Source organism: Scardinius erythrophthalmus (assembly GCF_964197995.2).
Source record: "Scardinius erythrophthalmus genome assembly, chromosome: 11".
NCBI lineage: Eukaryota > Metazoa > Chordata > Actinopteri > Cypriniformes > Leuciscidae > Scardinius > Scardinius erythrophthalmus.
This window is the reverse complement of record NC_138231.1, coordinates 21,285,696-21,311,602: the sequence shown is the minus strand read 5'-3', so window position 1 is coordinate 21,311,602 and position 25,907 is coordinate 21,285,696. Positions and strand designations below refer to the sequence as shown.

The 25,907-nt window shown below is 39.7% G+C and overlaps 1 protein-coding gene across 9 annotated transcripts in view; it reads right to left on the bottom strand.

Annotated features, from left to right (window-relative positions):
- The window catches only part of cep128 (centrosomal protein 128), a 170,107-nt gene that overhangs the window by 95,525 nt on the left and 48,675 nt on the right, over nt 1-25,907 (bottom strand). For 8 of the 9 annotated variants that reach the window (XR_014031058.1, XR_014031059.1, XM_081378458.1 and 5 more), the window contains 10 exons: nt 25,315-25,450; nt 25,104-25,234; nt 24,288-24,554; nt 23,002-23,610; nt 19,003-19,167; nt 17,716-17,892; nt 13,461-13,520; nt 11,501-11,693; nt 7,990-8,039; nt 6,492-6,515 (listed from right to left, as the gene is read on the bottom strand). Coding sequence is in view for 7 of the 9 variants with exons in the window: in XM_081378458.1 (XP_081234584.1) it covers nt 6,492-6,515; nt 7,990-8,039; nt 11,501-11,693; nt 13,461-13,520; nt 17,716-17,892; nt 19,003-19,167; nt 23,002-23,610; nt 24,288-24,554; nt 25,104-25,234; nt 25,315-25,450 (1,812 nt within the window). In the remaining 2 variants the exon portion in view is untranslated. The remainder of the gene's footprint in view (nt 1-6,491; nt 6,516-7,989; nt 8,040-11,500; nt 11,694-13,460; nt 13,521-17,715; nt 17,893-19,002; nt 19,168-23,001; nt 23,611-24,287; nt 24,555-25,103; nt 25,235-25,314; nt 25,451-25,907) is intronic. The other variant, XM_081378457.1, reaches the window with a different exon arrangement.

The following is a 25,907-nucleotide window of genomic DNA, read 5'->3' as shown; positions in this document are numbered from 1 at the left end:
TCTATGTCGAAATCTGAAGACATATTTATGAACCATTTTATGTACAGTGTGCGTCTTCCTTTGCTTGTAAACACAAGCTTCCGGGTTATGTGTCAGAACGCCAGCTCCTGCGTCATCTCCACACGCATGCATTGTAGTGCTCTCTTGAACGCGGATTTCATCGAAAATAACTTAATTTGTGTTCCAAATATGAACAAAGGTCTTACGGGTTTGGAACGACATGAGGGTGAGTCATTAATGACAGAATATTTTTGTTTGAACTAACCCTTTAACCCCGTCTTGTGACGCTTTGCAAACTCTGCAGTAGTCATGTGTTTTGAAGGAGGCATGGCTTTGGAGACGCTCTGAAGGGAGGGTGGGATCTTATGCTTTCTAAGCTAGCTTGCTATTGCTAGCCACTCTGAAAATTGCCTACCCAACCTTTAAGCTTTATTCCACATTTGCATACTTTCCAACATTTTTGTGGACAGACGATAACAGCATTTCACTAGGTTTGTAATGAGATGAGTTTTGAATGTTTTGAGTGATGAATGTTTTCACAGAAACTAAGTGTTAATCTCATGCAAGAGAATAATTAAGGCAAAAGTATTGTAATTCCCATACTGTAGTGCAGGGCTATTCAATTGGCGGCCCACGGGCCACATGCGGCCCGGAAGCAACCTCCAAATGGCCCAGCCCGTGGTCCCGCCAAAAAAGCACATCCCTACGTAAATTCATTCAGTAGTACAGACCACATAGCCTAGCAACACGCAAACAATGCAGAGCGTGCCGGTAGTAGCCTAGATTACAATCAATATGTCTTTATCAACACTGAAACGTAAAACTGCGAATGAAAACCGTCAGTTTAACCCTGCCTGGACTGACAAATACTTGCTTATTTTACCACCACATCCAAATGCCAAACCGTGCTGCGTTGCAGTACTTAAAAATTACAATGTGCGGAGGCACCACATTGAGAAACACCAGACTTTCCGCACCAATTTTCCTGAGGGATCTCAAGAGAGGGCAGCAAAAGTGCAGAGTTTGATTGCATCTTACAACCGGAGCAGTACTACCATGGTGCGGTCATTCACAGCATCCCTTCGTGTTTTCTGGATATTGGCAAAAAAGAAAAGGCCATTCACAGACTCTGAAACCCTGAAGGACTGTATGCTGGCCGTCGTGGATGAGGTGATAAATAACGATAAAATTAAAACAAGCGTGGCATCTGCTATAAAAAACGTACCCCTGTCAGATACTTCCAACATTCGTAGGGTTGAAATTCTTGCTGCAGATGTGTATGAAACGCTGTTAGGAGACCTGATGAAAGCTGACACTATGTCTATAGCAGTAGATGAGTCCACAGACAAAACTGATACTACTCAGTTGTGCATATATGTCCGTTTTTTTTGATAGCAAATGCTTCAGAAAGGAGCTGCTCTGCCTACCGCCGTTAGAAGGACACACAACGGGCGATATAGTCTTTGGGAAAATTTCCGCTTTTTTTAAAGACAATGGTCTGGATATGACGCGTATGTGCATGCTTGTGACAGATGGGGCTCCATCCATGACAGGGAAAGTGAATGGTTTGGCAGCACGTTGGTCTGCTGTTGCACCTCAGTTGACCTCCTTACACTGCATTGTGCATCAGGTGGTGTTGTGCGCAAAACTAAGCAGGGCGCTCAAAACGACAATGGACAACGTGATGGCTACAATTAATTTTATTCGCTCCACATCAAGCCTCCACCACCGCTTGTTCCACATGCTGCTGTCAGAAATGTCTGCTGAGCACCACGACCTGCTTTTGCATAATGACGTGAGGTGGCTGTCCAAAGGCAAAGCACTGGAGCGTTTCTGTGGTCTCAGAGAGGAGATCATAACTTTCCTCCACAGCAGCAAGCAAAAAAAGGCAGAAACGCACTTGAGTCGCATACTGGACGACAACTTCATGGCCGATGCCTGCTTTCTGAGCGACATATTCAAACACTACAAGGCAGAGACAAAACTGTCATCAACCTTGTGGAACAGATGCGCGCATTCCCAGTTAAACTGGACCTTTTCGAAACTGATTTGAGCACAGGCCGAATGCTGTATTTTCCGACACTCCGCAAATGCATCTCATCCCCCGCACAAATCACGGATGTGATGAGAGATTTCATTGCGAGGTTGAAAATGAACTTTGCTGGTCGATTGGATGGACTTGTTCTGCCCACAGAGGTGGCCGTTTTTGTCAGAGACCCGTTCACTGTTGCAATAGAAGGGGACTTCTATTGCAAGAGCAAAGCAAGAGCAAAGCAAGTGGTTCCTTCCATAGACGTTCCTCTCGTTGCTCCCTGACTGACGGTGTATACTCTCCACATGTGTATACTCTCCACCAATGCCTTCGGACTGCATTGACAACTTACGAGCCTAAAGTCACTGCTCTCGTTCAAAACAAAAAATGTCACTTCTCCCACTAAATCAGCTGGGTAACTGTAGCCTACATCAATATAATGTTGGATGTGTAACAAAGGCATGCCTAATCACAAATGCGGTGCTTTAAAATATGTTCCCTCAGTATGTGCAATAGTCCACCTTGTATTCATGTGTTAGTTATAGCCTAGTTGTGAATACTGTGCACTTTTTATTTTATGCACTTTGAGATGTTCCTGGGTCAAATGTGAGCAAGATGTTTATTTTGTTTCAAAAGGAAACTTAATGTTATTGCTTATCTACTACTGTGCACTATTTTGTTTTATGCACTTTGTGATCAGAAAGGTCAGATATGTAGCCTAGGTAGGCCTAGGCAAGAGGTGAATAAACCTTACATGTATTCAATAAATTTGTTTGTGTTGGTTTTAAAATGTGTCATTACGAGTTGCTTCGCTGCTAAAATAACTGGCCAAGCTAACCTTCTTGGTTTGAAAATCTGGCCCAACTGAATTTGTAATTGAATAGCCCTGCTGTAGTGTAAAGTACTTGTAAAGTAAATGTTATTAGAGTCTGAGAGTAAAGGGTGTATGTTTTGACAGTTCTTGACATTTTAAATCATAAGCATGCGAAAACATACTCTGTTGCTCTCTTTAGGACCTTTTTGTTGGATAATTTAGAATAGTCAATTTAGGCAAAAGAAAAAAGTAATGTCAGGGTGGTGGGCACAGCACAAATCTCCCAACCATCTCCCTTCTTCCTTTCTTCCATATATTCAAGCATAAATAAACATTTGTCATCATTGTTGATGGGTTTTCTGTATCAAACTGGATCGCACTGCCTTAAAACCCAGAAAGCCAAGATGATGTCAGAAAATCTTACAAGAACAGCTGAGAGTTAATCAGAGTCACTTCAGGTGAAGACATGTCTGTACTTTACAAGAATTATACATTCCTATTTTTAAATCATTTAAATGATTATCAGGCTGCATAAATTAGGTCAGCCGGGACTGGGAACACTTCCTATAACACACGATGTACCCGTAACATCATAGGAAGAATGGCATCTACGCTAAAGTTAATTTTTCTGCTTATTCCGAGGTTCACTGTAATCAGCCAGATCGGGGCCGAATCCAGATCAGATGGAGGACCTGCGCCTAGACACAACGCATCCCTGAAGTGTCAGCAAAGGTTGTGTCAACTAGACTCTCCCCTGTGAAGGCCTCATCGACACGACAGCCATCGGCACAGATCCTCAACAAACCCGTCTCCATACCAACGGGATGACTCTGATCTTAATCCAGATGGAACTGGATAATATTCTGATTGTTCCAAACCAATCTGACTTCTGACCTATAATGCTGCCTGAATTATAATCATACACTGTTCGTTCATTGGCCAGAGGAGAACTGGCCCCCCCGACTGAGCCTGGGTTCTCCCAAGGTTTTTTTCTCCATTCTGCCACCTGATGGAGTTTTGGTTCCTTGCCACTGTCACTCACCTTTTCCCACCTTTGTTGCCATTGGCTTGGCTTGCTTAGTTGGGGACATTAAATTTAACATTTAATTTAATATTCAACAATAATATTGATCTGCCTGCATTGACACTATTATAAAAGAACTGAGCTGGACGACGACATCACGATTTACTCCAGCACACTATATATATATATATATATATATATATATATATATATATATATATATATATATGCACACTGATACTTATTGTATATACACTCACCTAAAGGATTATTAGGAACACCATACTAATACTGTGTTTGACCCCCTTTCACCTTCAGAACTGCCTTAATTCTACGTGGCATTGTGTTGAATCAATGCCACGTAGAATTAAGGCAGTTCTGAAGGTGAAAGGGGGTCAAACACAGTTTTCTTTAGAAATGTTGGCCGATATTGATAGGATAGCATCTTGCAGTTGATGGAGATTTGTGGGATGCACATCCAGGGCACGAAGCTCCCGTTCCACCACATCCCAAAGATGCTCTATTGGGTTGAGATCTGGTGACTGTGGGGGCCATTTTAGTACAGTTAACTCATTGTCATGTTCAAGAAACCAATTTGAAATGATTCGAGCTTTGTGACATGGTGCATTATCCTGCTGGAAGTAGCCATCAGAGGATGGGTACATGGTGGTCATAAAGGGATGGACATGGTCAGAAACAATGCTCAGGTAGGCCGTGGCATTTAAACAATGCCAAATTGGCGCTAAGGGGCCTAAAGTGTGCCAAGAAAACATCCCCCACACCATTACACCACCACCACCAGCCTGCACAGTGGTAACAAGGCATGATGGATCCATGTTCTCATTCTGTTTACGCCAAATTCTGACTCTACCATCTGAATGTCTCAACAGAAATCGAGACTCATCAGACCAGGCAACATTTTTCCAGTCTTCAACTGTCCAATTTTGGTGAGCTTGTGCAAATTGTAGTCTCTTTTTCCTATTTGTAGTGGAGATGAGTGGTACCCGGTGGGGTCTTCTGCTGTTGTAGCCCATCCGCCTAAAGGTTGTGCGTGTTGTGGCTTCACAAATGCTTTGCTGCATACCTCGGTTGTAACGAGTGGTTATTTCAGTCAAAGTTGCTCTTCTATCAGCTTGAATCAGTCGGCCCATTCTACTCTGACCTTTAGCATCAACAAGGCATTTTCGCCCACTTGACTGCCGCATACTGGATGTTTTTCCCTTTTCACACCATTCTTTGTAAACCCTAGAAATGGTTGTGCGTGAAAATCCCAGTAACTGAGCAGATTGTGAAATACTCAGACCGGCCCGTCTGGCACCAACAACCATGCCACGCTCAAAATTGCTTAAATCACCTTTCTTTCCCATTCTGACATTCAGTTTGGAGTTCAGGAGATTGCCTTGACCAGGACCACACCCCTAAATGCATTGAAGCAACTGCCATGTGATTGGTTGATTAGATAATTGCATTAATGAGAAATTGAACAGGTGTTCCTAAAAATCCTTTAGGTGAGTGTATATTGTATATATATATATATATATATATATATATATATATATATATATATATATATATATATATATATATATATATATATATATATATATATATATATATATATAAATTAACTAAATTAATAACTTTAAAAAAAAAAAAAAAAAGAAACATCACTGGACTGTGACACTATTTTCTTCTGGAAACAAACTTTTTTGCATTATTTTCCTGTTATCTCTGTAAAGCTGTTTTGAAACAATCTGTTATGTAAAAAGCGCTATATAAATAAATGTGACTTGACTACTGTTTCACATGAGTTTGATGATTAGTTAAGTGTTTATGTTTATCCTTTTTCTCTGAAATGTGTCACTTTGGTTTTCAGTGGCATTGAATATGTTGTAATTTTTACATTAAAGGGATAGTTCACTCAGAAATGATAATTGTGTCATCACTTACTCAACCTCGTGTTGTTCTAAACCTGTGTGAGTTTCTTTCTTCTGCTGAACACAAAAGAAGATATTTTGAAGAATGTCGGTAACCAAACAGTTGATGGACCCCATTGACTTCCATAGTGGGAAAAAAAAATACTATGGAAGTCAATGGGGTCCACCAACTGTCTGGTTACTGACATTCTTCAAAATATCTTCTTTTGTGTTCAACAGAACAAAGAAACCCATACAGGTTTAGAACAACATGAGGTTGAGTAAGTGATGACACAATTTTCATTTTTGAGTGAACTATCCATTTAAAGGTGCAAAGTTATGATATGGTTGATCTTTGTTCAAATGAAACACAATGAAACAGCACAGGAATTCAAAGATTAGCTTAATACTCCTTTTGCAGCATCTTATAAAGCAAAACATTTAACGGACAAAAAACACATCTTTATAAAAGCCATCAATTGAGCGCATGTGGAAAATAGAAACTCATGACAGAGATCACTACCACTCTGTTGGGTTCACTCTGCGCCAGTGCAGCTATAGGCTGAAATTTTTACAAAAGTTTGCAATGGAGTCTTTAAGCAGTTCAGGCTGAATTAATTGTAGAAAATTGTGAAGATTAACATACACTGGACAAATAAGTATATGACAGATTCATTAAAACACTATGGGGGAAACAAATCTTACCATTTCAAGATCTACAACCCGGTCCTGAAAAAAAAAGAGAAACAGAAATTACTTTGACACAGGAAGTTTTGTTTCAGAGATTCCTAGCATTCCAGATTCCCTGTGTAATTACTGACTCTGTGTCCTATTGTCTTCCAGCATGCTGCTGGTTTCTTCTGAGCCCCATTAAGGGGATTGATTCATAATGGGTAGGTGATCCCAGTGGGTTTGCTTTGAAAGCATGCAGACAAGCAAGGGTAAGATGATGTTATTACATGCCTGCCACATGCAGGACAACTGACGTGCATGCAGGATTACATAAAGGTTAGGTTGTAACCACTAACTACAGAGGAGATTGTGTGTGTGTGTGTGTGTGTGTGTGTGTGTGTGTGTGTGTGTGTGTGTGTGTGTGTGTGTGTGTGTGTGTGTGTGTGTTCGATTTAAGGGGTAGGGTTAGGGGAAAGAATATACATTTTGTACAGTATGAAAATCATTATGTCTATTCATAGTTTGCACGTGACGTCACAAGTACTGGCTGGCGGGCAAGAACGCCGTTCTCCAGCAACGAAACCCAGTAAACTAATCAAGGATCTTGCCAGGACGTCGCCAGTTTTACTATACAAAAGTTGGTGTTTTGAGGTGTAAACGACATGCCAGATAGTTGTTGTGCGATTGGATGCACTAACCGCAGATGAGATAAGCAACCTTCACAGTATACACGTCTGAGCAGTGATCATTCCATCACTCCATCAAAGGTAATTTCAACATTTGTTTGAATACAATGGGTGTATGATCATGTAATTAATCGTGTCTTTAAGTTACCCTGTAGTTTCGTCAATCAACACAAACAGCTGACTCGCCGAACCAGCTGGTGGTGTTGATCTAAGATAGGCTAACTGTACGTTCACACCGCCGCTGGCGAGAGCGGCAAAATTCATTGAAAATGAATGACTTCCGGGCACTCTGACGCTCTCGCCGGTGGCATTGTGAACCCACAGTAACAGCTGTCTTCTTTTGCTAACAACAACAAAAGTGTGTGATAGGTTGTTTTGAGGTTTGTGATATCTATGGTTTTCAATGAGAACCAGAGATGATCCAACAGTAGAGCTAGATTATTTACGGAGGAATTATTACTGCTCGATTATCTTAAAAAACCTTGTCTGCTTTACACAATTTAGCTACCTTGGAGTTAATCCTTGTCCATAATTATGCAGCTAGCTCGCTAACAGACTTGATAGCTACTAGAAAGACCTAGAACTACAGGACTCTACGTTGAAAATACCCGTTTGTTGCCCACCAGGTATCCATGGTAGTCACGTGACTGCAAAGTATGAATAGAAAGTTCACATGAAACATGGAAACGCACAAACACACACACACACACACACACACACACACACACACACACACACACACACACACACACACACACACACACACACACACACACACACACACACACACACACACACACGTATATCTAAGAGTGCAACATTCATACAAACTCCTTTACACTGACCTGAAGATTTCTCATCTCTTCTTCTTTCTTGCGGCCATTTTCAAGAAGACCTGGAAGACCATTTTAATGAGCATTGATATTGAAAAAGAGTCATCAAATGAATCATTCACTCACACTCCAAACATATGTGACTTTTTCTTCCATGGAACACAGGAGAATATTTGAAGAATTTATGTTGCTAATTGATTTTATTAATAATATTTACAGTAAAAACTGAAAAATATGAAGGTAAATCAGTAGCAAAACTCGAGAGCACGTAGATGTGAATTTGAGAACTTGTACAATAAATATTCGTACTTGTACATGAACATTTACTCTCACAGCTCCAATGTGAAAACCTGTAAAATAAAAATCTGAAGTTGAATGTTGAAATTTGCACTCGCATACTATAGTCACAAACCTGTATTCTGAATCTGAAGCTGCAGACGAGTAGACACAAATGTGTAAAATGCCATTCACAGAAATACAACGACAGACACAAACTTGTAATATATATTTTGCGTTTAATCTTACATTCAGATTCGCGGTACTACCTCAGTTAGGCACTTGCAACTTCTCAAATCTGTCACTGCAATTTCAAATTTCGCGCCTTGACTTTTGCTACTCTTTTCGCGATATATCAGGTGCAAAACTAACTTGTGCACTTGAAACTCAGAGGCGGTGAGAGAGAAAGGGGGGCGGGAGGGGGGAGGGGGAGGGGGGGTCAAAGGAGCCGTTTTATTGGTTGGCACCTAGCCAATGAAATGGGACTTCGATGATGTCACGAAACCCACGTGCACTGAAACGCTAACATGGCTTAATGCATTAGACTGATATTAAAAGAAATAAACGATATGATCAAACTCAGTAAACACAATGCTAATAATGCATACTACAGAAAAGCAGATGAGCACAGAATATGACGAAAGAAAGCAAATGTGTGTTCAGTGCAAATAAACTTGCTGCCTGTGTTTTATTAATAATGTAACGAATTATGTGTTTTTTGTTATTGTTTTTTTATTTTATAACTGTTGGTCCATTAAGCCTCATTAAGCGTTTTCTTGGTTTTCTATGGGAGGAAAACGTACAATTAAACACGTTGCGTTCATATTCTGTTCTCAATTGTTTTTCTGTATGCTTTGTATGGTGTTTCCTGAGTTTGGTCTTTTAATACCACTGTCTCAATTAAACACGTTGCGTTCATATTCTGTGCTCATCTGCTTTTCTGTAGTATGCATTATTAGCATTGTGTTTACTGAGTTTGATAATATCGTTTATTTCTTTTAATATCAGTCTTGCATTAAGCCATGTTAACGTTTCGGTGCACTCGGGTTTCGTGACATCATCGAAGTCCCATTTCATTGGCTAGGTGCCAACCAATAAAACAGCTCCTTTGACCCCCCTCCCCCCAAAATATATATTACAAGTTTGTGTCTGTCGTTGTATTTCTGTGAATGGCATTTTACACATTTGTGTCTACTCGTCTGCAGCTTCAGATTCAGAATACAGGTTTGTGACTATAGTATGCGAGTGCAAATTTCAACATTCAACTTCAGATTTTTATTTTACAGGTTTTCACATTGGAGCTGTGAGAGTAAATGTTCATGTACAAGTACGAATATTTATTGTACAAGTTCTCAAATTCACATCTACGTGCTCTCGAGTTTTGCTACTGATTTATCTTCATAGAAAAAAACTAAAAAGATTAATTTACTTGAATTTATTATTATGACTTCACATTAAGTTAAGTTTTTTAATACCTTTTTAATGTGCAAATATGCAAAAAAAGTTAAGTTAATTTTATCTCACATTCAGACATTCTCTGAAAACAAGTCTTATCAAACACATATTTGTTCAAGTAAATTATATTTTAAGATTGTTTTTATTTGAAAACAAGACTAAAATAATTAAGAACAACAGTTTTTTTTTCTACAGTGTGACATGACTGTCTTAAAACCTGTTGTAAAATAAAATGCATGTTATGCTAATTATGCATGATCTATTCAGACCACGATTTCAAGTGTGATATCACTTTATAGTATAAACGAGAAGCTAGTAACTTACATTTTAGACCACTTTTCTTTGTACACATTTGCTTCACAAATGGAAATAATTCCAAAATAGTTCCAGTGGTACAATGGCCATGTCTCTTTTGAAAAATAATATACATCTTTATAGAAGTATTATTTTATATATTATATTAAAAGAGACTAATTATATTGGACAGCAATTCAGTGCTGTTTGCAAAAGCTTGTTTTGTAGGCCTGGACTCAAGGATTCAGAAGAGGATTCCAGAGATATGAATTGAAACACAAATATCTGGAGCATTCAAACAGTGAAAAACTCGGGCAATAGGGCGGCACGATATTGGAAAAAACTGACATAGCAATATTTAGTTAAAGGGGGGGTGAAATGCTATTTCATGCATACTGAGTTTTTTACACTGTTAAAGAGTTGGATTCCCATGCTAAACATGGACAAAGTTTCAAAAATTAAATTGCACGTTTGAAGGAGTATTTCTGTGGCAAAAATTGTCCTTCCGGTTTGTCACAAGTTTCGGAAAGTTTTTTTCGAGTATGGGTATGTGTGACGTCAGATGTAACGGAATTTCCTTATATGGGTCCTAAGGGCACTTCTCCGGTAAGATCGCAGGCGCGCGCGCACTCGTAGACCAGAGAAAGAGAGCGAAAGCAGTTCGCCATCAAAGCGCCCTGCCCGGCTTTTGGGAAGCCAATGTCACCAAAGAAGTGTGTTTTTGGATGCCAGGGCAAGACAACCCTGCACAAATTCCCAAAGAACCCAGCGTTAAGGCACCAGTGGATGGAGTTTGTTTTTCCTGAGCATAAACGGAGTTGTGTAGACTGTTTGTTCCCTGCATTTCGACGATGATTGTTTTATAAACAAAGCCCAGATCGACGGATTTGCAGATCGTCTAATGCTTAAGGATCGAGCAGTCACAGTGATAAAGGTTCGGTGAGTAAAACTGCTTCTAATCTATTGTCTCTGTGTGTTGTTACTGGCTCGGCGCGTTAGCACAGCTTTAGCTTCGCCCACACGGCACGCCTCCAGCCGCTCGGTTTTTTCCGGAAAGACTCGGTACAGCCTATCTTTCTGTAATAAATATAATAAAACTAAAGACTTTTTGGAGATATGAAGGGTGCAATACTACTCTATAGGTACTCAAGATTAACAGGAGATTGAGTGAAAATGAGCATTTCACCCCCCCCCTTTAAACAAATGTGTTTTCTATATAAAAAAAATAACAATGATCTATAAGCATTTTGGAGATTTTACAGATTTCTTTGCAAATTAATTATATTAAACTCTATTAAACAAATGTGAAGTTCTGTGCTCCCCCCCACGCGCTGTGATGTGACTATTGCGCAAATTACTGCCAGTATAAAGTCAGCTAGTATAGTACAGCTTATGCAGTAGAATAATGGGATAAAATTTCACATTACTACCTGTGCTGAAGTGCCAGGCCCAATAAATTCTGATCTAGAAATCACTTTTCTCTAAGGTGAGTTAGTACCTCTCTTCTCTGATTGGATGTCTTTGAGGAGCCGATCCTGCTGGGTAATGCGGTCCAGGAGGCTCTGCAGTTCTGAGTCTCTGCTTTGCTTCAGTGCTTTCATCTGCTCCTTGTGCAGCTGTAGTGTCCTCCTTAACCTCCTCTCACTGGATTCCCGCTCATGCACCTCCTCGCACAGCCACTGGAGCATTGTCTGAACACACACAGACAGACACAATAAATATACACATCTGGAACACAATAATATGTACAACTGTATTACAAGAAGCAAAAACTTCAGAAATAGGATTGTGTCTCTGCAACTTCCTTATGATACATATCATGACTCATGATATAATAACTACTTGTCAAATGCCAGTTTAAGAATGTATGCTTATTAAGATTACTTGCTAGATTAATTAAACTGTATGAAATATAACCAACAACTATTATAAAGATAAAAATAATATTTTTAAGTATTATCAAATTAAACTGGAATTTTTTAATGAATGAAAACTTTGTAGTAATGCACTAAATATTCATTACACTCAACAAAATTCAATAAAAAATGACTTTACTGTAGCTTTCATATTTTCATTCAATGTTGGATGGCCAAGTCTGGCTTCCCAGCGCTACCCAATTAGACAGGGTGTCTGATCGACATGTACAACAGCCAACCCCAGAATTTTCCTATAAACTGTCATCATTGGCAGATTGAAAGAATTAATTGCGCTGTGTTATCCACCTTATTTTTCCACACAGATGCTTTCTGTGAATGTGTGCAACTTCCAATTTATTAGCCGCTATAGGGAAATAATGAGAATAATATTTCAAAGTGCAGTAAACTGTAAAACTGTTTGTGCTACAAACCAGTGTGTTTATAATTAAGACAATACATTAAAATAATATGGTAAGAAATAGCAGTTTGCAATATTAAGCAGCATAACGAGCTGTTTTGCACAGCACAGCTAAAAATAACTGGAAGCGAATGACACCGAAAGGCAGAGACCATCAATCAAAATTACAAATGGCCGCAGCCGCACTTATCTGAAAAATAAGGTGGATAAGGGATAAAAACTATAACTAATGCTGAAACAAAATTAAAGCTAAATTTTGTTTACTCATTTTGCAAAGATACAAAGAAACAAGTTTTATAATTCTATTCACAGAACTATAACAACCCTGATGCACACAAATATTAATTAAATATTAAAATGAAATCACAAAATATTTATTTTTAATCATAAATTAAAATGGATCTATAAAAATATATGATTGAACTCAGAGCAAGATTATATTCGCACAGCCGTACTCTGAAAAACCACAAACTGCCCACTAACATGACTTTAAAGACCCCATGAAATCAAGTTTTGTGGTTTTTAATTGGTGTGCATTAGTTTTGAAGTCATCTATATGCTATTAGTGTACTCTTAATGTTTGCAGCATTAACTTCTAGCAGCTGTACACAACAGTTACAAAACTTAGTTTTTCTCTGTATTAAAACGGACCAAAAATTGTCCATGGACGCTACATTTTTGTCCAATCAAATGCTCTCTAGAATGAGAATGTCCTTCCATTTACTGACTAGCAATAGCAAGTAGCAAATAATGGTTCACAGCTATGATGTACACTAAAGGATAAAGCAGGGCCTTTAATGACCTATCCTGTTTCAATAAAACACATCAAGACAGCAAGGAAAGAGTGCAGAGTGCCTGTCAAGCCATTTCACAGGGTCTTTAAATGTATTGATGTAATATATCAGACACACCACTACAAATAGAAAGCAACAACCATCTACACATGCATTTAAATGTGTTAAAATACACATTTTGGAAAGAAAACCTGATAAAACATGAAATTAAGTCCATGAGAGCAGGAAGATGTTTCCGTCAGTCTATCTGAGACAGTAAAGAACAGCTGTGTTAAGATGCATGACATCAGCTAGAGAAATGATCATCGAAAGCTGGGCTCAACAATATACCTTAACCTCAGCAAGCCAGCGATGAGAATCCTTTTGCAGTCCTGGACTCTGGGTAATGGCCTACGACACAAAATACATACATGGCACGTTCTTATTCAAGAACTGCTATAAAGCCAAAACAATCTCTGTTACTTTAAACTATCCTTGTATTGCTGTAAAGCCGCTTTGGAACAATCTACATTGTTAAAAGCGCTATATAAATGAAGATGACTGACGTTAACACTGTTTTGCTATACAAATTATGCATGTAAGTCATAAAACTAGAAACTCCTGTATAATAAGGCACTATGTAAAATTGCACATTTCTGAGGAGGTTGAGAAGGAAAAATATTTGGAATTATTCAGGGTGAGCTTTCTGATGCGTTCTGAGATGGTGACAGTCTACTGGAGGATCGCTAACCTCCCAGATCTTGGGCTCCATGGAAAAACCCCACCGCACAGATGAATCACTTAAGAAACAAAAATGAGCGGATTTACAAATTTCACATTTAGAGCGATGATGTACGCCTCCAGAGCGAGCGATCACAAGAGGGGGCTCTGTCACCTTTAAAAAAAAGCAAGTGTGTGGAGGTGGATTGTGTTCCCCTGACAGCTCTCGCCTGTCATGATCAATAACGCTTGAACAACGCCATGCCGCTTTAAACTGCTGACACAAACACATGATGGGGAAGGAGGCCATTTTGTAACTTCTTTTTTCTTGAATCAAAGGAGGGTGCCGGCAGAGGATAAAAAGGTGTGAAGGATGCAGAGGAATGCTAAAGACTGGGATATAACATGGATGTTGACAGCTCGAGCTGAGAGCAAAGAAAGTCTACTTAAAGCTTTGAGAAACAAGTACAGACAACCTGCAAGAAGCAGGGAGTGACTTTACAACTCAGAGTGGAGACTTCGGTTTATGTCGGGGGAACACTTAGCACTATCAGAGATTATCTATTTATTAGGGGTCTAACTAGTCAACATTTGAAGTGGATCAAAACCTTTCATCAAAGTTATACATGAATTTTGAACAAAACATCTCTACCTAGAATGGCCATTGCGGTCATTTTGACTGCACACATTATAGATATCATAAGTCCGCTACATTTCCCGCCATTAAGAGCAGGAGCAGCAGCAGATGGAGAGAAGTAAGGAGGAACTGCAAAAAAAAAACAAAAAAACAAGGAGACATGTGCCAAATGTCACAAAGTAGTGTGTGGGAGCTGCACACGAAAGGCGGTGTTTACCTGTGTAGACTGTGCGTAAGCGTCAGTGAATGATGCGGGGTGTTTGCGCCGTTCAAATGAGCCCACTTGGAGGAAAATGTTAACCTGATTTTGTTCATTAATATTTTAATATAATCGTTCTAAAGCAGTTCGTTTTCTTGTTTAGCTAATGTTCATGTCTTTCCTTAGCCTGTTTTTGTGTGTAGGCTACTGTATTGTGCTGCATAGGCTACTTGTCCATGACAGTTTTACAATGTATGCAAAAGTACACTCACCTAAAGGATTATTAGGAACACCATACTAATACTATGTTTGACCCCCTTTCACCTTCAGAACTGCCTTAATTCTACATGGCATTGATTCAACAAGGTGCTGAAAGCATTCTTTAGAAATGTTGGCCCATATATTGATAGGATAGCATCTTGCAGTTGATGGAGATTTGTGGGATGCACATCCAGGGCACGAAGCTCCCGTTCCACCACATCCCAAAGATGCTCTATTGGGTTGAGATCTGGTGACTGTGGGGGCCATTTTAGTACAGTGAACTCATTGTCATGTTCAAGAAACCAATTTGAAATGATTCGAGCTTTGTGACATGGTGCATTATCCTGCTGGAAGTAGCCATCAGAGGATGGGTACATGGTGGTCATAAAGGGATGGACATGGTCAGAAACAATGCTCAGGTAGGCCGTGGCATTTAAACAATGCCCAATTGGCGCTAAGGGGCCTAAAGTGTGCCAAGAAAACATCCCCCACACCATTACACCACCACCACCAGCCTGCACAGTGGTAACAAGGCATGATGGATCCATGTTCTCATTCTGTTTATGCCAAATTCTGACTCTACCATCTGAATGTCTCAACAGAAATCGAGACTCATCAGACCAGGCAACATTTTTCCAGTCTTCAACTGTCCAATTTTGGTGAGCTCGTGCAAATTGTAGCCTCTTTTTCCTATTTCTAGTGGAGATGAGTGGTACCCGGTGGGGTCTTCTGCTGTTGTAGCCCATCCACCTCAAGGTTGTGCGTGTTGTGGCTTCACAAATGCTTTGCTGCATACCTCGGTTGTAACGAGTGGTTATTTCAGTCAAAGTTGCTCTTCTATCAGCTTGAGTCAGTCGGCCCATTCTCCTCTGACCTCTAGCATCAACAATGCATTTTCGCCCACAGGACTGCCGCATACTGGATGTTTTTCCCTTTTCACACCATTCTTTGTAAACCCTAGAAATGGTTGTGCGTGAAAATCCCAGTAACTGAGCAGATTGTGAAATACTCAGACCGGCCCGTCTGGCACAAAAAACCATGCCACGCTCAAAATTGCTTAAATCACCTTTCTTTCCCATTCTGACATTCAGTTTGGAGTTCAGGAGATTGTCTTGACCAGGACCACACCCCTAAATGCATTGAAGCTGCTGCCATGTGATTGGTTGATTAGAAAATTGCATTTATGAGAAATTGAACAGGTGTTCCTAATAATCCTTTAGGTGAGTGTATATAGGTGGTGTTTTTGTTATTGTATATATGTTATTGTATCACAAGATTTGTTTTTATTGTACAAAGAAAATAAGAAAATATTTATCAATTAGGCTGGAATATACATTTTCACATTCATTTGAATTTAAATTTTGTGTCCTGATCTTTATTATTACCTATCGTAACATTGAAGATCCATTTATTTTTAGATTTTGTATTGATTATTGAACTTATTTACAAACAGGGCTGTACTAAAAGGTATGAAGCTTTGACGTTTCCTAACTATTTTGCATGTCTATTCACGTGGTGAGTGCGGTGAAAAAAAAATTTTTTACGCAAAAGTTTCCTCACATAGAGAGGCGTGATGGGGAAATCTTTCTTTTGTGCTTGTTTTAAGGGCGATGAATTAAAAGCTTCATTGGAAAACTTAAAGAGAAGGTTCAAATGTAGATATGACATGACGAAAATGACGTTCAGTACGGCCATATGAACGTCAGAGTATGAACGGTCAGAATGACCGCTATGGTCGTTCTAGTAGTTATGGAATTCCGGTAGTTCTAGTGTTAAATAATGTTATGAGATTGTTTAAAAAAATAAAAAAATAATAATAATAAAAATTATACTTTTAAACATTAAACTAAAACGCCAGTAGGTGGTGACAAGTGAACATATTAATGAGTGAGTCATTCGTTTCATACGGGCGATTCATTCAAGAATGAGACAGTTGTTTATGAATTGGTCATTGAATCTTTGACTCAACCAATTTGTTCAAAACACTGAATCGTTCAATAATAAAACAAGGTGTGTTGCTGTGAGATCCACTATGGTTCTGCTGTGATCTTAGTTTGGAACTATTTTCTCTGCTGAAATATAACAAAAACAGTCAATATTACATCTAAAACATAAGTGACTATATTAACTACTTGTTTATTGAACTGTTGTATGAAATCAGTGTCACATTTTCAATCGTGATGGTATTCAGGAAGACAGCACTCGTGGTCGTGTGATGTTGCTTAACTGTATCATACGTTATAAATATAAAAACTCCACATTTTGAATTTTTACCGCAGTATGTTAACTGAGTTGTTTTGTGTGTTCATTTGTTTTGATTTTGTGTGTTGTGCTCATTTGTTTCGATTTCTCCGCAGACTGCGCAAGCCTCAACAGCACAACCTTGTTTATGTCAGTAAATTATATATTATGTTATTAGCAACAATCGATCACCACTTACACTAAAACAAGGTTTGATTTGTAGCTCTTTAAGTGATTTGTAGTCTTTAAGTAAAATAACTTATTGCTCAGGAGTCAATTAGAAACTCCCATTAAGTTAAGGGGCCACATGAGCATGGGAGTCATCAATGGCAGAGAACTACAGCACAGCTAACATCGTAAGTCGCAAGGCACATGCCAACATGCCATTTGTAGCATGTCAAGATTATAAGTCAATACGTATTAAGTCAAGAAGTGAGGTCTTTACAAAAAGCAGTACATACTCTAACAGTACACAAATTTGAATGCAGCTTTTACAATAGTGTAGCAAGTGTTTTCTGTAGTGTACTGTAGTTTGTGTGTGTGGGTACTTCAAGCTTGGCGGCTGAGTCTTTTGACAAGAACTGGCAGGCTGAGTCAATTTGAGCTCCTACGGCATGGAGGATGGACTCCTGCTCTGTCTGGATGCCCGTGACCCTCTCACGAAGCTCCGCCATGGAGCTCTGTGCAGTCTGCCACCTTTCCTCCTCCCGCTCTGCTAAATTCACCTACACAGGAGACATTAAGAAAACATCCGAGACACTGAGATATCGGTGCAGGCACAACACTGCCCAGCTATTGAGAAAAAGACAATAACGTGTCAGATCATAATGTGTTCAGTGTTATCAAACCTCGTATTGCAGTAGGCGAATAATTATATATACCATTGTGTAAAAGACTAATATAAAAACAACAACTACATATTGGTATTGCAAGTAGGAATACAAAAGCACAAATACAAAAATAATCTGTACCATATTGGTTATGATCATGGAAAATGTGGGTGAAAATCAACCGTGGCAAGTAACACTTATTAACTCGTTGGCCAATTTGGCAGGTTATGATTAATAAAATATATCCTCTTACCAGGAGCCTCCAACATTAGCAAAACTAAGCATAAAGAGGGTTGCGTCATATTTAGAAATTTGAATACATTGTTTTCTTTGAGTGTAATGATGTCAATGGAGGAGAGGCTTCAATACGCTGTATCCAGTACGCTGACTGTAAGGAACTTTTTCTGACTTTGTAAGGAAACGGCTGATTTCTTAATGAATTGACAGTCAAAAATCTTCAATGTAAATACCATAATTTAGTTTTTTTATTTATTTTAATTTTACTTTTATAGTATCTGCAAAAATGTATTGACTCATAAAACTGAAAACCATTAATTGATTCAGAATCAGATATAATACTTTACTATAATACTTAATACTAATTTTAGAATTACTCATTTGCATTTGCTAAGCAGTTACTGATAATCTGGTCAATTTCTGATATTTTTGTTTTGGGTAGTAATAATTCTGAACAGCCAGTAACTTTAAAATGGTGTAGCCTGATTAGCTTGTGAGTGAAAATACACCATACAGATGCCCCACATTTAAATGTAAAATCTATAAATCAAACTTAATCATTGCGATTACAATATCAAGGTACAAAATATGATTTTTGTCAAAATTGTGCAGATTATCTGACTTCTATGCTGTACAATGTAACATTCAAATTCCAGAAATGACTTGAAGCATAAACAATTTCAGATTGGAGGTCTTGAAAAAGAGTCTTTGTCTTTATTATACTTTTATCAATGAAAACCACTGATTTGACCAGAAAATCCGTGATACCTTCACATCCAGCTCTTTTGTGAGGCTGTGGTATTTGCGGAGGAGCTGAGTGTGACTCTCCTCGCTGGAGCTCAGTTGCTCTGTCAGTTTATCACATTCAGCCTTCATTTTGTCCAGCTTCAGCTGCAGAGCTCTCCTTAGTTCACTATCCGCCACTGCCTCCGACTACACAAACAACAAAACAATATTATCTTTGTTTATATTATCACATTATATTGTTTTCTTCCCACAAGATGTAGTTCACTAGCTTGGAGGAAATTGTGATGGATTTCTAGGAGCAAGAAATCAATGTAGATTTGTAAGATCCCCAAAATCCTTTTGTACGTAATCTTGCTCTCTGGTGAAAATCTAATAATATTATTCTGTAGAGGGCTTGGTCAAGACACCAGGTTTAAATATTCAAGCCTACAGCAAGCTTCTGTTCAAGCTGCTGTTATTCTTTCCATAAATAACTAAAAAAAGATTAATCATTATTACACAACTCTAGACATACAAAAAAAAAAAAAAACATAAAAGTAGTCCATAGAAACTGTATATGTTTCATATAAACAACTTTTAGTTTTTTGACAATGAATTTCCATGATTTTTTTTTTTTTTTTTTTTGCTGCAATCAACATGTTTGTTGTTTTCTGTCAGCTGTCAGCAACCAGCTTTTGAATGCATGAGAGATTTATGCAGCTTCTGTGCTTTATTTAAAAATAATTTTCTTCTTAGATATTTAAAAAATCTCTTTTTGTGACCAACTTTTAAATCTTATTTTTTTTTAAATGTGTGGATGTCTTGGAAAAGTGAACAACCATTAATGTCAAACTCTGCACACACGATTGTGCAGATTCTTATTTGGGGTGAACTGGCCAGAGGAGAACTGGCCCCCCGACTGAGCCTGGGTTCTCCCAAGGTTTTTTTTCTCCATTCTGTCACCTGATGGAGTTTTGGTTCCTTGCCACTGTCGCCTTTGGCTTTTGGGTTGCTTAGTTGGGGACATTTAAAGGGCACCTATTATGACTCTTTTCACAAGATGTAAAATAAGTCTCTGATGTCCCCAGAGTGTGTATGTGAAGTTTTAGCTCAAAATACCCAACAGATAATTTTTTACAGCATGTTTAAATTGTCATTTTTTGGGGCTCAGAAAAACGCGCTGTTTTAGTGTGTCTCCTTTAAATGATAATGAGGTGTGGTTCCACGCACAGGGGGCGGAGCCTCACGAGCTCACGCTCAGAGTCAGGACTGAAGCCGCTTGTCCACCAGCGTCTCGATTTCTAACACGACGCCAAAGCCCATTCATTTCCTATGTAACTACGTCAGGCAGCAAAAACGCCCCGCAAAACATGATGGGTCGCGTCGCGTCGATTTGGTCAACAGCGGCGCTGCAAAAAAGTATCTCGGTGGATACTTTATGCAAATGAGAGCGTCAAAACGCGGGGCAGCAGCCAATGGAAACTCGGCGGCGAGAATTTGTGTATGGGCGTTGCTTGCTATGGTTTCATATTTAAACGTGCAACGTCCAGCCCACAAACCCCGCCCCCAAGCAGCGAAAACGTCACAGGCGTCGCGTCGGAACAAAAATTGATCGGACGCTGGTGGACAAGCGGCTTTACTGTGCGTTCACACCGGACGCGATTAGCGCGTCAAAATCGCGCCTGCCACATCTAGTTATGTGCATTCGCGTGTCAAGAGCGAAATTGACGCGCGTAAAATCAAAAGTTTGAATCGAAATTTTTGCGCGTGTCAGAGGCGAAAGTTTCGAAACCTGTTGGCGGCCATCTTTTTTTAGATGTTTATCGAGCATTAGCATTAGCATTAATCGAGAGAGTCACCGCTCGTATATGCTCTGGAGAGCAGAAACAGCAGCGTAGGGGACATCGTCGCTGTACTCGGGTCCACCAAACCCTCCGGAGGGTTTCAGGAGTTTCACAATTTGCTCCAGGAGGTAGGTTTGGTGGACCTAACGGTGAGGACGCTGACGAGGACAGCGTAGGCCGTGGTGGTCGCTGCCTGACGAGCCCGCGCTGTACAGCCCGGCGCGAGGTTCACCCTCGCCCGCACCCACCTAATCTGTCATTTATTTTTGTTTTGATAATAAATGGAGCCAGCCTCCAAAAGTGAAACCTGTCCTGTGATTTTTTTTTTCTAAATTGTGTTTGTTGTCTTTACATTAGATTAATAAAGTTTCATATAATCTAGAATAGATATGGAATAAGTAGAATTCAATAAAAAAATTAGTATTTCTCATATTGAAATCGAGTTTTTATGTGAAAGATTTGCTTTGTTGTGCATTTTACTCATATTACAAAATAATTAATTGAGGCCAAACATAAAATAACATTATAAACTGTCAGTTCACCACGTGACAGCAGCAAGCAGGCTCCTGATTGGTTAATGCGGCGCGAATTGACGCAGAAGTTCAGATTTTTCAACTCGGGCGCCAGACGCTCAATTCGCGCCATTCACGCGAATGAGGCGAATTCGCGTCTACCGCGCCGCGCTAAACGCCTCATTCGCGCCGCAGGATTTTTTTACGCGCGTAATGTGTCTTTGTATTGACTTAACATTGAAATCACTCGCGCCTGACGCGCTATTCGCGTCCGGTGTGAACGCACTATGATAATATCAGAACAGAAACTCTAAGTTGCGGTGATCTTTTCGACTCGGAGTCGGACAATAATGCCCACAGAGCCAGAGAATATATGCTGTATTGAGATAGAAAAGGTATAGTTTGATTTAATTACGATTAACTTATTTGTCATCTGCTTTAATCCACTATTAATACAAGCTGTGGCAGACCCTGTCCGAATGATGACCAAAATATACTGATGAGTTCAGTTAAGTTTATTTTACATCACACAAAAGATGAAGCCTTAGTTTTACACCAGAAAATCACTGTAAGAGCTGAATAAACACAGTAAAAGAAGTGCGCATTAAAGTCTTATGCATAAACTCTATCTCTCCCTTTCATTATCATCAACATACACAGCGCGAAGTACACAAAACACTCGTTACAACTAATAGTAAACAAATATACACACCTTTTCAGTGGGTGCTTAATAAACTGGTAAACCATATATCTGTAAAATGACTCGATGAACTGTGATAAAGTGCGCGCTCTGACTTTCATCTCTGCCGTGTCCAGTTACGTTAGGCCTGTCGCTCCGGAGACCATAAGCTGGATCACAAACAGTACAGATCCATCCTCGAGTAACAACGAGAGTAAATTAACTGCTATGTTCATTCTTACATCCATCAACAACACACCTCAATCGCTTAGGAGACATTCTTGTCTACAGCTGCTCAAGCGTCGAACAATGGCGGACTCTGTGTCCAGCTCACTCAGGGCGGGTCTATGCTCAAGCTGAACTGTCACTCAACAGTCGTGGGAGGGGCCTGTGTGCAATTCTACGTCACAATGCGCCGAATCTGACAACAGCTCATTCTGAGACAGTGCATATGATTTATTGAGATTGTAAATAAAACACTGGGTGGATTTTTATCATTCTAGAGTGGTTTTGCTCACACACTGCCAACACACATTTATGTTCAAACACCATGTAAAAGTGAATTTTGCATAATAGGTGCCCTTTAATATTCAACAAAATTATTGATCTGCCTGCATTGACACCATTATATGAGAAATGAACTAAGCTGGACAACGACATCACGGTTTTCTCCAGAGTGGTTATATAAATATAAATATATAATTATTACTAAAATAATAACTTTTTTACAACAAAAATGAATCAATTAACTTACTTAAGATGGACTATGATGCTATTTTCTTCAAGAAACAAACTTTGTGGCTTTATTTTCCTGTTATCATTGTAAAGACTAACTTTACTAACTAACTTTAGCTGGACAATAACTTTATTCTAGAGCTGCTGTAAAGCCAAAACAATATCTGTTACTTTAATTTCCTATTCTCACTGTAAAGCTGCTTTGAAACAGTCCATATTGTTAAAAGCGCTATATAAATGAAGGTGACTATTTCATGATTAATATTCAAACCTTAAGGTCTCTGACGAGAGCCTCCAGTTCATCTCTCTCTCGCTGGTATAATCTCAGCATGTCGTGTACGTCTCTGTCCTGTTTTGCTTTGCATTCTTGCTGTGTTGTTCGGAGGTGGCTCAGCTCCTTCTGATGCACTTGCCTCTCCAGTTCCAGCTGTCGTCCAAAAGAGGAGCTCTCTTCCTGAGCCACAGTGATCTGTTTTTCTAGATCCTTCATGGAGCTCTCAACCTCGGCCAGTCTGGCAGTGAGGTCAGCTCTCGCAGCGCTCAGGTTCTTGACTGAGCCCTGGAGATCCAGCAGAGATCTCTGCTCCTCCTCTCTCCTCTGCTCCTGGAGCTCCACACGCTCCTTCAGCCGGATGTTCTCTTCTCTCATACGCACCTGTAAGGAGATTTGTTTCTGGGCTTCCTCTTCATGGCCTCTCAAGCTTTCCTGAGCCTCTCGGAGCTCGAGATCTAAAGTGACAAGCTGTGAGCGAGCTTCAGCCAGATCCACATCACAGCGGCGTACGTCCTCTTCACGCTGAGCGAGACATCCGAGGGCATCGGCGAGCTGTCGGCGGGCACCCTCTGCCTGCTGGCTAAGAACACCTTCTCTCTCTTTGCTCTGAGGAGTTTTTTTTATTTTACAGATTAATAATACATGAAAAGCTATTGACTTTAACCGCGTTTCCACCGAAATTACCCGGAACAATTTGTCCCAGGAACTTTTTTCCCCCAGACCTATTGCTGTCTGCGTTTCCACCGCGGTCTTAAGTACCATGAAGACTAGGCATATTAGTCCGGTGACGTAGGACTGCGTGAGTTCCCGCTTGATTTCATCCTCTGAATTTAAGCTTAATAAAGCCTGAACCTCATTGTCGGTCCATCCGTCATATTTTTTAAACTCCATTGTTGATTCGAATAGCAAACAACTCTTACTGCACGCACTGCAACAGATGGAGGTTGAAATAAAATGCTACGTCAACTAATCAAAATGTGGCATGAACTCAACCAATCAGCATGTTCAGCGCCCAAGTCCCACCCATTAAAGTTCCTGAACTTTCAAAAAGTACTACCTCGCAAGCAGGGACTTTCGGAGAGGGAAACATTTACCCGGAACTTCATTTAGACCCTGGTTCCTGCGGTGGAAACACACCGAGTACCAGCCCAAAGTCCCTAGTTCCTGGGGAAAGTTCCTGCGGTGGAAACGCGGCTTTTTTTAAATTCACAATCACATACAATGGAAAGTGTGGCAAAAAGCTTTTTTTTTTTTTATTCCTTCAAAGGGTTGCAAAGTCTCACCCGTTTATCTTTATCGGTGTTGTTTCTGCTCTCCTCCTTTAGTTCCTGAAGCTCTCGCTCCCGTCTCTTGCACTTGTTTTTCCACTGTCTTACTGCTTCCTGAGCTTTAGAGCACAGCTCCTCTCTCCTTCTCTCGCTCTCCATCAGCTGGGCCTCCAGACGGGCACAATCTGACCCGTTGTCTTCTGAACGAGACTGGATCTCCTTCAGTTGGGCCAACATCTTCAACTGCTGCTGCTCACGCCGCTGCAGATCTGCAGAAAGAGCCTAAAGAAAGAAAGAAAGAAAGAAAGAAAGAAAGAAAGAAAGAAAGAAAGAAAGAAAGAAAGAAAGAAAGAAAGAAAGAAAGAAAATGTAGACAGACAAAAAGAACAAAAATAATAATGAACAAAGATGAAATCTGAACACAGAGAGATGTGTAATTCTAAGCACTCATGATTCATGAAGTACTGTACCAGAAAAGTCGTTAAATATTTAGTTTGATTCAAGTAGAAGAACATCTTTTTCATTCAATGTGGTGTCATTGTTTTTATTTAGCATGTAGGCAGAGGGCTGGAACTCTCTCACTGATAAATACGGTTGGGCACTCGTAAAAAACAATAGAATCAACTTTAACTTTATTTATGTCCCCCAAGGGGAAATTAGTTTCATGGCAAGACATACAGACAGAAAACCATAAAAATAGAAAACAATACAAAAAATACAAAACAATACTAATTACAACCCCCACCCAACCCTGAAAAACTGCTGACCCTACTAACCACCTCCATTACCTAAATTAAGAAGGGAAATGGCTATGGGAATAAACACACAAACCTCAACCTGGAAAGCGAGCTGAGTTTTCTCTCTCTCTTTGCATTCTACACATTTTTTCAGTTCCTCCATCTCACTAGAAACACCAATTCTACCCAGCTGCACCCGCAGTTCTTCAACCTCTCTCTCCAGATCTGTGCACAGACACACACAGTGATTAAACAGTAAACAATCCACAAAACACTCTAACCTCACCCATATCAACATATTTTACCACTGTCAAGACTTGTCACCACTCTCTCCTGCGGTCTCCTTGCGCTTCCCTGCTGAGACGAGAGTAAAGACACCTCCCTCTGCAAATCTACACGCTCCTTCTCCATCCTCAGAAGCTGAGAACGCATGGCATCCATCTGCAGGCCAACAGCACAGACACACACATTACAAAATAAAAACTGTCCACCATTTAATCCCCCCACTGAATTAGTTACTCCACTGAACCCCACTATGCATGAAAGGAGATCACATCAACCCCTTCGTTGTGCTAAATAGGACTCTACCACTGTATATACTTAGTTGAATATCTCAGAAATTTAAAGCATTAACTTGGTTTTTAACTTTGTGCAACAAATACAGAAGAACAAACTGTTGAACAAGCTGTCTTGATCTGCGTTGTGCTTTCAGCAGATTGTGATGCGCAGAGGTAGTGCTAATGGTTTGCAAGAGCTGTGCGCTTTCATTGACTAGCACAGTTCAATTCTCACACTTTATCAGTATTTATAGCTCCTAACTTAAAGGTGGTATCAGTGATTTCAGGCCCAAAAATATTTTTATCACATTCATCTAATCTTTCCTAACGATCCGCTAGCT